A 13,382-nucleotide genomic window follows, 5' to 3' on the forward strand; every position below is an offset into this window, starting at 1 on the left:
TGTCTTTGTGTCTAAAGTATATCTCTTGTAGACAGCATTTGATGGGTATCTTAGTCACCTAGTGCTGCCATAACAGAAATACCACAAGTGGATGGCTTCAACAAAGAGAAATTTATTTTCTCACAGTCTTGTAGGTTACAAGTCCAAATTCAGGGCATCAGCACCAGGGGAAGGCTTTCTCTGTTGGCTCTGAAGGGAGATTTCTTGTCATCAATCTTCCCATGGTCGAGGAGCTTCTCAGGTGCAGGGTCCCAGTGTCCAAAGGAAGTGCTCTGCTCCTGGTGTTGCTTTGTTGGTAGCATGAGGTCCCCAACTCTCTGGTTGTTTCCGTTTCATTTCTTGAGAGATAAAAGATGGTGCAGGCCACACCCCAGGGAAATTCCCTTTACCCTGGGTCCGGGAGGTGACCTGAGTAAGGGTGGTGTTACTATCCTCTTACTAATCCTCTTAACATAAAATTACAATCACAAAATGGAGGACAACAATACAATACTGGGAATCATGGCCTAACCAAGTTGATACACACATTTTCTGGGGGACATAATTCAATCCATGACAATAAAAAAAAAAAAAAAAAATGACAATGGGTTATGTTTTATTATCTATTCTGTCACTCTGTCTCTTTACATTTACATTCAGTGTAATTATGGGTAGGGTTTTTTATGTGTTTATTGCTGTCATATTGTTGTGCTTTTTTTGCAATGGTGATGTTTTCTTTGTTCTTACTCTCCTGTCCTGAGTTCCTTTATTTTTGTGGATTTTCTTTTCTTTTGTTATTATAGATTTTGTGTTTACTTAGACTATATGTTTTTCTTCTTTTTTATTCTGACTAGTAGGTTTTCTAGTTTTCTTTGTGGTAACCTTGAAATTTCAACCTTATCTCCCTAAGTTTGAACCAGTCTTTTGTTACTTGATATTGCTATGATTTCCTCTGCATTTGGAAATGCTATACCTACACCATTTATTCTTTCTTTTATTATTTTGACATTGTCATTTACAGATTGATATCTTTGTTTCCCTGTTTAAGTCTGTTAGCTTTGTTTTATTATTGAGGATTCTTTACCAAGGTTGGTATTTGGCTGATGCTGTCCCGTGTCCTAGACTCTGGTTGTTATCTGATGTTGTCGCTTTTCTAACCGAGGGGACTCCCTTTAATATTTCTTGTAAGTTTAATTTGGTTTTTACGAATTCCCTTAATTACTGTTTATCTGGACATGTCCTAATTTCACCATCGTATTTGAGGGAGAGTTTCACAGAATATAGTATACTTGGTTGACATTTTTTTTCTTTGAAGCTTTTATATATGCCATCCCATTTCCTTGTTGCCTGCATAGTTTCTGCCAAGTAATCAGAGCTTAGTCTTATTATGCCCCTTTTGTAAATGACTTCATTTTTCTCAAGCTGCTCTCAGGATTCTTTCTTTGTCTTTCGTTTTGGCAATTGTGTTTATGATATATCTTGGTGACTTTCTTTGGGGGTCTGTCATATATGGGATTCTTTGAGTTTTTTTGGATGATCACCTTTTCGTCTTTCATGATAGTAGGGAAGTTTTCTGTCAGCAAATCTTCAACAATCTTCTCTGTGTTTTCCATTTTCTCCCCCTACTCTGGGCCTCCAGTCACGTGCAAATTTTTGCTCTTGATTGTGTCCCACATAATTCTTAGATTTTCTTTCTTTTCTCTGATTTTTCCTCAGACAAGGTGGCATCCATGGATTTGTCTTCAATCTCTTTGATTCTCTTTTCCATTGTCTCAAATTTGCTCTGAAAACCTCTATTCAGTTGTCCATCTTTGAAATTTTGTTTTTATCTTTGGGATTTCTAGTTGCTGTTTTTATATGATTTCTAATTATTTATTTTGATGTTTTGTTCTTGTATTATTTTTTAATTCTTCGGTTACTTTGTTTTTGTTATTCTTGGTTTTGGCTGTTTTCATTCAGTTTGTCTGTATTTTCCATGATTTTGTCTTTTTTTTTTCTTGGTTTTGTGTGTGTTTTCCTTGATCTCTTTCCTAATCTGTTGGAGAGCCCTAAATATTAGTCTTTTGAATTCTATATCAGGTAGTTCTACTGCCTTTTCTTTTGCTGGGAGGTCATCTTTTTCTTTATTTTGATCTCTTGCTGGAGTCTTCTTGTTCTGCTTTTTCATATGTTTTGATATTGTCTGCTGTCTCTGAGACATTAAGTTACTATTTTCTGTATTTATTGATTGTGTGTTCTTTAGTTTCGTCCTCCTTGTTTCGTTTTGATATGTCAGGATGGGAAGACCAGGTGTGCTTTGCTGCTTGCTTGTGTGTGGTCATCATAGCTCTCACTACCTTGTCTGGGTGGACAGGGCAGCAGCAGGCAGGAGAGTCTGCTTTGCTGTACAGTGGTTTGGCAAGGCAGCTGAGAGCAGACTTGGCGGGCATTTACTGCCTCCTGGTGTTGGTCTAGCAGGTGAGGGCATTAACAGCCCCTCTCCAGAGAGGCAGGTATGCTGACAGGGGTGGTATGGGCTATCTTTCCTCCATTCAGCCACTGTTCAGGTAGAAAGAGCAGAAGGGCAGAGAGAGCCTGGTGTAGCAGCAGGCCTGAGCTGAGGATAATTTAGCCACAGTGGCACCGGAGGGCTGGCAGCAAAGTGGGCTGGCTTATGGTGCTATGTAGGGGAACAAAGAAAAGAAAAGACAGAGAAAAAAAAGGTAGCTGGCAGGTGGGGTGGGGTGGGGCAGACCTGGGGGCTAGTGGGGGTGGTGGGGGTGGTGAGATATATATTTGGCTAGGTGGGAGGGAAACAGAAAATGAAGAAAGGGAAAGAAAAAGAGAAAAAAATAAAATATGGTGTGCTGGAAGCCGGCAGACGGGTGGGGTGGACCTGGGCTGGTAGCTGTCTACCTGCAGTGGTGTGGTATGGCCCAGTGGGAGGGAGTATAGGTGGCATATGGAGCTGTGTGGGAGGGAAATAGAAAATGAAGAAAGGTGGGGGAATAAAAGAATGGTACAGTAGAAGCTGGCAAGTGGGGGCAGGGTGGACCTGGGCTGGTGACAGGCTGGTCGCTTTCTACCCGCAGTGGTACAGCGTGGCCCGCTGGGAGGGGGTAGAAGTGGCCTATGGGGCTAGATGGGAGAGGTAAAGAAAAGGAAGATAGGGATAAAAATGGTGCGGTAGGAGCTGGGAGGTAGGGGGATTGGGGGACCTAGGGTGGCAGTGGGCCGGTAGCTCTTTACCCATGGTGATACAGCAAGGCCTGGAAGGAGGGGGTAAAGGTACCTTACAGGGCTAGGTGAGAGTAAAGAAAAAAAGGAAGAACAGGGAAAAAGAGGGGGAAAAAAAAAAGGCACGGTGGGTAGGGGTGGGGCAGACCCAGGCTGGTGATGGGCTTGTGGTTCTCCAGCCAAGGCGATATGATGTGGCCTGGCAGGAAGGTGGAGTATGGGGCTAGGTGGGAGGGAGAAAGAAAAGGAGGAAAGGGGGAAAAATGACACAGCTGGAGCCAGTGGGAGGTGACAGGGCAGATCCGGTGTAATGACAGGCTAGTTAGTAGCTTTCTAACTGAGTGGTGCAGCATAGCCTATCAGGAACAGGTAGAGGTGGCAAATGGGGATAGGTGGGAAGGAGAAAGAAAAGAAAGGGGTCAAAAACATTTTTTAAATTTCATGGCAGGAGCCAGTGGGTGGGGATGGGGTGGATCTGGGTTGAGGGTAGGCCGGTAGCTCTCTAGCCAAGTGGCACAGCATGGCCCGTCGGGAAGGAGTGAGGGTGGTGTATGGGGCTAGGTGGGAGGCAGAAAGAAAAGGGAGGAAGTAAAAAAAGAAAAAAAAAAAACACAGCAGGAGCTGGTAGATGGGGGCGGGGTGGACCCAGGGTGACAACAGACCAGTAGCTCTCTAGTCGAGAGGCACAGCATGGCCCATCAGGAAGGGCTGGGATTGTCATACCGGGCAGAAGGGTGAGGGGTGGAAAGTATGTTCTCTGGTTACTGGGCCCTCTGTCTCCTGTTGGGAGCTCCATGATGTTGCCTTCCCATACTCTGTGTCTGGGGTCATTGCTAAATGTGTTCCAAGATGGTGAAGCTGTACAGCATTAGCTGGCAGGTGACCTCCACTCTATGTCTCTCCTCCTTCTCTGTGTTCGTTCAATTTCTTCTTCCATTCAGTGTTTGATCTTGTTCTTTATCCCTTCATTTGATCCTTAGGGTTCCAGGATTGATGTTTATATCCATTTTACTTAGCTTTTTTGGGTATTTGCTGCAGAGATGTGGCATGTTGCATCTGTCTAGGGCACCATGTTGTCTACCTAACATTTAAATGGAAGAGTATACAGTGTGATACTCTGAAGACTATTTTAAAGAGAACTGAATTTCCTAAAACTAGTGTCTTAACAATGTATTTAAACAAATCAATCAAATTAGATTTTTTCCAATATATCTGTAGCCCTAAAATTCTGACTCCGAAGCACATGTTCAGGCAATTTGGTCTTTATGTGAATATCTACAAGACAAAAGGGAAAGCATATTGTACTGGGGGCATTGCTACCAAAATTAAAGGATTTCTTTTTAGCAGAGGCATAAGGCCGACTCTTACAGCATTTTCAGATACATCCTGTATCCATTTATCAGAACCCATACTTCAAAAATGTACAATTTTGAAAGCGTCATGGTTGTTTCTTAATTTGGGTATTCTTAGGAATGCTAATTTAACATAGATTCTGGTAGATCATCAAAATGACAAAAATATTTTTCTTTATTTTATCTGTAGATCGAAAAGTATCCTGTTTACATGCCTCTAAAGTTCAGAGGCAAACCATGGTTTCTGTTCATGATTTACCTGAAAAGACATCCTCAAATCAACTGGACAAAAGATGTATCCTCTGTGTCTGGGATATTTGGCAGCCTTCAAGTCCACAGAAGGTTTTGATATGTGAATCAAAGGTATAACTCAGAAGGAGAATCTCACATTTAATAGATTCCAGTGGACACAGTATCAGGGGTGTACTGATAAGTGCAAGGAATAGAGAAGAGAGAAGGGGAATAGCCACAGAGAAAGGAACAGAATTGGAAAGGACTTCAAAAATAATTTTCCCTTTTGCTTTCAACCTGCTGTCATCAGCTAATGTTGCACTTGTGACAAGAACACATGGATATATTTCTTTTTTGTCTAGAAATTATTAGTTCAAAATACCAGCTAGATAAATTTATCTAGTGCCTGACTGAGGAAACCGTGATTATCACAGAGCAACCTCTTAGGCCTATTTAGAATTTGTTAACGAATATAATTGTTGTTGTTGTTAGGTGCCGTCAAGTCAGTTCAGACTTGTAGTGACCCTATGTACAACAGAACGAAACACTGCCTGGTCCTATGCCATCCTTACAATCATTGTTATGCTTGACCCTATTGTTGCAGCCACTGTGTCAGTCCACCTCGTTGAGGGTCTTCCTCTTTTCCGCTGACCCTGTACTCTGCCAAGCATGATGTCCTTCTCCAGAGACTGATCCCTCCTAACAACATGTCCAAAGTATGTAAGATGCAGTCTCACCATACTTGCTTCTAAGGAGCATTCTAGTTGTACTTCTTCCAAGATAGATTTATTTGTTCTTTTTTTCTGGCAGTCCATGGTATGTTCAATCTTCTTCCCCGACACCACAATTCAAAGGCATCAATTCTTCTTCCGTCTTCCTTATTCATTGTCCAGCTTTCACATGCATGTGATGCGATTGAAAATACCATGGCTTGGGTCAGGCGCACCTTAGTCTTCAAGGTGACATCTTTGTCTTTAACACTTTAAAGAGGTTCTTTGCAGCAGATTTACCCAATGCAATGCATCTTTTGATTTCTTGACTGCTCCTTCCATGGGTGTTGATTGTGGATCCAAGTAAAATGAAATCCTTGACAACTTCAATCTTTTCTCCATTTATCATGATGTTACTCATTAGTCCAGTTGTGAAGATTTTTGTTTTCTTTTTGTTGAGGTGCAATCCATCCTGAAGGCTGTGGTCTTTGATCTTCATTAGTAAGTGCTTCAGGTCCTCTTCATTTTCGGTAAGCAAGGTTGGGTCATCTGCATAACGCAGGTTGTTACTGAGTCTTCCTCCAATCCTGATGCCCCATTCTTCTTCATATAGTCCAACTTCTAGATTTATTTGCTCAGCATGCAGATTGAATAGGCATGGTGAAAAAATACAACTCTGATGCACACCTTTCCTGACTTTAAACCAATCAGTATTCCCTTGTTCTGTTCGAACAACCACCTCTTGATCTATGTAAAGGTTCCTCATGAGCACAATTAAGTGTTCTGGAATTCCCATTCTTCGCAATGTTATCCATAATTTGTTATGATCTACACAGTCGAATGCCTTTGCATAGTCAATAAAACATAGGTAAACAGCCTTCAGCTATTCTCTGCTTTCAGCCAAGATCCATCTGACTTTAGCAATGATGTCCCTGGTTCCACGTCCTCTTCTGAAACCGGCCTGAATTTCTGGCAGTTCCCTGTTGATATACTTACTGCTGAAGCTGTTTTGAATGATCTTCAGCAAAATTTTACTTGCATGTGATATTAATGATATTGTTCTATAATTTCCACATTCGGTTGGATCACCTTTCTTGGGAATAGGCATAAATATGGATCTCTTCCAGTCAGTTGGCCAGGAAGCTGTCTTCCATGTTTCTTGGCATAGATGAGTGAGCACCTCCAGTGCTGCATCCGTTTGTTGAAACATCTCAATTGATATTCCATCAATTCCTGGAGCCTTGTTTTTCGCCAGTGCCTTCAGAGCAGCTTGGACCTCTTCCTTCAGTGCCATTGGTTCCTGATCATATGCTGCCTCTTGAAATGGTTGAACATCGACTAATTCTTTTTGGTATAATGACTCTCTGTATTCCTTCCATCTTCTTTGGATGCTTCCTGCGTCATTTAATATTTTCCCCATAGAATCCTTCCCTATTGCAACTCGAGGCTTGAATTTTTTTCTTCAGTTCTTTCAGCTTGAGAAACGCCGAGTGTGTTCTTCCCTTCTGGTTTTCCATTTCCAGCTCTTTGCACATCATTATAATACTTTGCTTTGTCTTCTCGAGCCACCCTTTGAAATCTTCTGTTCAGTTCTTTTACTTAATCAATTCTTCCCTTTGCTTTAGCTTCTTGACTTTCAAAAACAAGTTTCAAAGTCTCCTCCGACATCCATCTTAGTCTTTTCTTTCTTTCCTGTCTTTTCAGTGACCTCTTGCTTTCTTCATATATGATGTCCCTGATGTCTTTCCACAACTCACCCAGTCTTCTGTCACCAGTGTTCAACGCGTCAAATCTGTTCTTCAGATGGTCTCTAAATTCAGGTGGGATATACTCAAGGTCCTATTTTGGCTCTCGTGGACTTGCTCTGATTTTCTTCAGTTTCAGCTTGAACTTGCATATGAGCAATTGATGGTGTGTTCTGACTGATGATATTGAGCGTTTCCATCGTCTCTTTCCACAGATGCAGTCAATTTGATTTCTGTGTGTTCCATCTGGCGAGGTCCATGTGTATAGTCGCTGTTTATGTTGGTGAAAGAAGGTATTTGCAATGAAGAAGTCGTTGGTCTTGCAAAATTCTATCATTCGATCTCCAGCATTGTTTCTATCACCAAGGCCATATTTCCCAACTACCGATCCTTCTTCTTTGTTTCCAACTTTCGCGTTAAAATCACCAGTAATTATCAATGCATCTTGATTGCATGTTCGATTAATTTCAGACTGCAGCAGCTGATGAAAATCTTCAATTTCTTCATCTTTGGCCCTAGTGGTTGGTGCGTATATTTGAATAATAGTCGTATTATCTGGTCTTCCTTGTAGGCATATGGATCTTATCCTATCACTGACAGCATTGTACATCAGGATAGATCTTGAAATGTTCTTTTTCACAATGAATGCAACACCATTCCTCTTCAAGTTGTCATTCCTAGCATAGTAGACTATATGATCGTCTGATTCAAAATGGCCAATACCAGTCCATTTCAGTTCACTAATGCCTAGGATATCGATGTTTATGTGTTCCATTTAATTTTTGACAATTTCTAATTTTCCTAGATTCATACTTCATACATCCCAGGTTCCAATTATTAATGGATGTTTGCAGCTGTTTCTTCTCATTTTGAGTCGTGCCACATCAGCAAATGAAGGTCCTGAAAGCTTTACTCCATTCACTTCATTAAGGTCGACGCTACTTTGAGGAGGAAGCTCTTCTCCAGTTATCTTTTGAGTGCCTTCCAACCTGGGGGGCTCATCTTCCAGCACTATATCAGACAGTGTTCCGCTGCTATTCATAACGTTTTCACTGGCCAATACTTTTCAGAAGTAGACTGCCAGGTCCTTCTTCCTAGTCTGTCTTAGTCTGGAAGCTCAGCTGAAACCTGTCCTCTATGGGTGACCCTGCTGGTACCTGAATACCAGTGGCATAGCTTCCAGCATCACAGCAACACGTAAGCTCCCACAGTACGACAAACTGACAGACACGAATATAGTTAGTAGGCTTAATAAAAACATTTTCCAACTTGAGCATAGCTTGGGATTTCTAGTCATGTATTGTTTGTCTTGCTCAGTTTGGGTCTTGGATATTTTAGAGGTTTTTTAAAATATACTTGAACTTTCTTAAAATAGTTTAAAATAACGAGAATTCTTTTGTCACATACTCGGAATCCTTAGTCACATGTATTTTCCAGCTTCTGGTGGACAGTACCATGGTGTGATAACCACACAGATACAGGGGAGAGCTTTCCTTTCCTTGCTGATTAGAAAAATACGTATTTGTATTTTCCTGTTAATATACTCCTTGACTTCCATCAAAACGATTGGTCTCCACCAAAGCTGTGGAAAAGAGTAAGTTTTACAATTGTCAGTTTTTGGGACTTGACAAATAATACCTTTTTTGCAGTTCAGGATGCTGTACTGTAAATGAACCCTGGTTGCACAGTGGTTAAGCACTCGGGCAATAACTGAAGATTGGTGGTTTGAACCTACTAGTTGCTCCACTGGAGAAAATACCTGGTAATCTGCTCCCATAAAGATTATAGCCTTGGAAAACCCTATGGGGCAGTTCTGCTCTGTCCTGTAGGGTCAGTATGAGTTGGAGCCGACTTGATGGCACCAAACAATAACAACAGACTGTAAATAAAATGGCAAAGGCTAGAATCAGATAAATGCAAGGAATTCTAGAGCACATTTTATGTACCAAGCTTTGTACTGTGCACCTTATATTTGTGATTGTAACAATCTTACAAAGTAGGTTTATTATCCCTGCTTTCCACTTGAGGAAACTGACACTCAAGGAACCACACCTTCCCCAACTCAAGCACACCTAGTAAGTGACAGAGTAGGATTTGAAGCCAGGCTTTTCTGGTGCAAAAGTCCATGTTCTACTTACTGTATCACACAGCTTCCCAGGGTGAAGTCTTTATAAGATTGTTGTTATTGTTAGGTGCCTTTCAGTCTATTTTTGACATATAGCAACCCATGTGACAGAGGAGAGCTGCCCCACAGGGTTTCCTAGGTTGTAATCTTTACGGGGAGCCCTGGTGGCACAGTGATTAAATACCGGCTGCTAACTGAAAGGTAGTCTGTTTCTGTAAAGTTTACAGCCTTGGAAACCCTATTGGGCAGGTCTCCTGTGTCCTATGGAAACCCCGGTGGCATAGTGGTTAAGTGCTACGGTTGTGAACCAAAGGGTTAGCAGTTCAAATCTGCCAGGCACTCCTTGGAAACTCTATGGGGCAGTTCTATTCTGTCCTATAGGGTCGCTATGAGTCGGAATCGACTCGACGGCACTGGGTTTGTTTTTTTGTTTTACTGTGTCCTATAGCGTTGCTATGAGTTGGAATTCGAATAGACGACAATGGGTTTGTTTGTTTTAACTTTATGAGAGCAGATTGTCAGATCTTTCTCCTGCGGAGCTGTGGGGTGAGTTTGAGCTTCCAGCCTTTCGGTTAGCGGTCAAGGGCTTAACCATTGCACAACAGGGCTTCTTTTTTTTTATAGGACTGCAAGTGTAATTGTTGCAACAATGGGCACAAATATAGCAACAATTGTGAGGATGGCACAGGACCAGGCAATGTTTCGTTCTGTTGTGCACAGGGTCTCTATGAGTCGGAACCGACTCGACGGAACCTAACAACAAGTGCAAAATGTAAGAGGATCAAATACCAAACTCAGTAAACTTCTGTGGACACAGTTCTAATATTTTTTACTTATCAGCTTTCTGTGTATGGGTGTGTATGTTTTTCAGGTCACATGTTGCTGCTTTAGCCCTTTTAAAGCATTTTTACTGTTTGCTGGAACAGTACATGGCTCCGTAGTTGTGTGGGATTTAAGAGAAGACTCTAGGATACATCATTATGTTAAGCTGAATAATTGTTTTTGGACGTTCAGGACATCGACGTTTTCTACGGGTAAGTGCCATCTGTCTGCTGGCTCTTCTTCTAGAAAAGCCATGACAGATTTTAGGAATGTTTTACATTTATTAGCATTTATTCGGTCATTTTATCCCAGTGAATAGAAATGTGATCTATGTCTAATGCCAAAAAGTCATTTGATAAATAGCAAACAAAAATCCATCCATCAAGTTAACACTTATCCAGTGACAAACAGTGATTTGAATTTTCTTTTTTACTAAATTTATGGATTCTAGAAAAACTTCTATAATTCTTAGTTTTGAGTTGGATAGCTGTAGTTAGCTCAAGTAAAGCTTGAAGCAGTAAGTAAATTAGTGACTTCTTGGGGGTGTGAAAGGAATCAGAACAACTTGAGCTTTCAGGATCCTTAATTTGCTTTCAGTGAATAGCTTATGTCATACTTATTTGACGTAGCAACAACGGCAACTATTTAGTAAGCATTGCCTGTGTTTTAGGGCCTTTTGTAAGTACTTTGTATGTATTAAAAAAAATTTTTTTTGTATGCATTATCTCATTTAGTTTTCATAATAGCCCTATATCACCACTGCTATTACTATTCTTCTCATATGAGGCTCATAAAGAATAAATTTGTCCAAGGTCACATCAACTACTAATAGGCAGAGCCTGCACTCATAAGGGGTCTGTGACTCCAAAGCCACACTCATAACCTTCTGCAGTTCTGTTGTCCTGTGTTGACTGTGCCTTTCTGTAGTGGCTGCAGTCATGCTGACCAGAGTGGGCACAGGCTAGGGGTTTTACTCAGACGGACCTTTTCCCCTGATCTGTGTTTTTCTCACGTACCATTCTTCATCCCCCTCAGTAGCCCCGCCCTTCCCCACATATCATGATGTCAGTCCTCTGCCAGGCTTTCTTCATATTTCTTTCAAATTTTTATATAAAGGAGTTGGGGTAGAGGGTATAATGATGCAAAGAAGTATATACTTTTTACTCTAAAGGCATTTCTGTAAGGCAGGGCTTTTCAACAGCGGTACTATTGACACTTTGACATGGATAATTCTTTGTTGTGGGATCTACCCTTTGCATTGTGAGATGTTTAGGAGAATACCTGGCCTTTACCCGGCAGCACCCTCCACTGAATTGTGAATGCCAGTAGGACCCTCCACTGAATTGTGACTACCAAAAATGTTTCCAGACATTGCCAAGTATCCCCCCTGTTGTGTGGAGGGCAGACTTGTTCCCACTGCTGCCAAGTGAAAGGTTTTTCTCCACATTTGACTTACTGATAGTCACAGCTGGTAATGTCCTTCTATCCATTTGCAGTAACTACTTTTAGTTGTTATGCTTCCCAATAGCTATTAAAAATATTTATTTGCAGTTTTTGCCCCTTCTTTCCTAATCTGATTAGGATCACAGCTAAAATGTACCTTTTTTCTGTAGTCTTTGATTACATCTTTATACTCCATGATGTGTGACAATTAGTAGCTTTCAAACCACGGTTGCACCTCAGTATATCTTCCCCCTAAGCCATGATTCTCTAATGCTAACACTTCTGGTTCCACTTCATTTTTCCAATCCCTTCCCTATAGTGGTGAGTGATCTACCAAGCTCAGATCTGTGTTTAGTGATCTTGCCCTGGGAGTTGGACTTCTCTTTCTGAGGGTGGTTTGGTCTGAATTTCTTTTAAGTCTTTGCTATACTTTCCTCTTTTTCATGGAGTGTCTTAGCCTTCCCTTCCCTGGCCTCCATACTACAGACTTGAAGTAATGATGGTAGTATTGTTCAAAGTTGGTGTTTATTTCTCTTTTTACAGGTGTTTTGAAGTTTGTGATCTTCTCTGTTTCCTAGTAATACTGAAACTGGTGGTCTTGTACCATTTATTTGTGTTCCATATTGATCTTACAGTTTTTCGGAAGGTTATATGGAGTAATTTGGATTCAGGTGGCTGCTATTATCCTTCAGACCCAGAAACATCTTTACAATTGCCCATTCAAACAATCAATTTTATTTCTATGACTTACTTCTTACATGTGGGGCACTGTTGTGTATTTAAATTATAGATGGTATCCTTACATCAGTAAACCACCGAAGTCCTCTTCAAGCAATAGAACCTGTCTCAACATCTGTCTACAAAAAACAGAACTTTGTGCTTTCACCTTTTTCTACTCAAGAAGGTATACAGATACTTCACAATTTTAAAAAATCCTTAAATCAATAATTATGAAATGTGGCTTCCTTATTTATAAAATATTTCCTTCTATTTTTTTTTTTTTCTGTTTTCACTAGAAGTATCAGGTTTGTCATTCCACATTGCTTCTTTGGATGAAAGTGGAGTTCTTAATGTGTGGGTAAGTAAAGATGCAATTCAGAGTATTTGTAGATGACTAGAACATTGAATAAAATACACAAATTGCTTTGATCAGTTAGCTTTAGCAATAACATAGGTGAGAGATAAGTGCCTGAATGGGAAGGAGAGGGATGGAAGAGGAGAAGGATAGGACAATGATACAGTTAACTAAAATGGGAAAATCAAGAGCAGAGACTGGATTTACTAGTTTGTGTAGGGGGGTGCGGGGCAAGGGATACAAAATTTTATACATGGTGAATTTGGAGTACATAATTAAAATTTGAACACAATGTCAAAACTCTAGAGAATAATGATAGAATTATCATAGATGATTAATAGAAACTGGTATTGATGAAATCACTGAGTGAAGAGACTATAAAAAGAGATCAAAAGAATGAAATTAGTAGCATTTAAAATGTTAATTCTAAAGTTAAAGATCAGTTTTTTCTGAAGCAACTCTATTTTTAGAAGTAATTAAAACAATATAGCACACTATCTTAATTAGAGCTATGGTTTACTTAGATTGTTTCATAATTATAAAATGTATTGATATTCACTGTCAATATTCTGTTTTTAGGTGGTTGTTGAATTACCAAAGGCAGACATTGCAGGTTCAATAAGTGATTTAGGTAACTATTAAATTAAAAAATTTAATTTTGGTTAACATTTTCTAAAATGAATA

The 13,382-nt window shown here is 40.3% G+C and overlaps 1 protein-coding gene across 2 annotated transcripts in view; it reads left to right on the forward strand.

The window, feature by feature from the left end:
• Window positions 1–13,382, forward strand: part of DYNC2I1 (dynein 2 intermediate chain 1) — a 189,366-nt gene that overhangs the window by 102,988 nt on the left and 72,996 nt on the right. For both annotated transcript variants that reach the window (XM_003410524.4, XM_064285057.1), the window contains exons 16-20: window positions 4,738–4,910; window positions 10,230–10,392; window positions 12,414–12,527; window positions 12,640–12,701; window positions 13,278–13,329. In XM_003410524.4, coding sequence (XP_003410572.2) covers window positions 4,738–4,910; window positions 10,230–10,392; window positions 12,414–12,527; window positions 12,640–12,701; window positions 13,278–13,329 — 564 coding nt within the window. The remainder of the gene's footprint in view (window positions 1–4,737; window positions 4,911–10,229; window positions 10,393–12,413; window positions 12,528–12,639; window positions 12,702–13,277; window positions 13,330–13,382) is intronic.

This window comes from Loxodonta africana, chromosome 4, assembly GCF_030014295.1.
Source record: "Loxodonta africana isolate mLoxAfr1 chromosome 4, mLoxAfr1.hap2, whole genome shotgun sequence".
Lineage (NCBI taxonomy): Eukaryota > Metazoa > Chordata > Mammalia > Proboscidea > Elephantidae > Loxodonta > Loxodonta africana.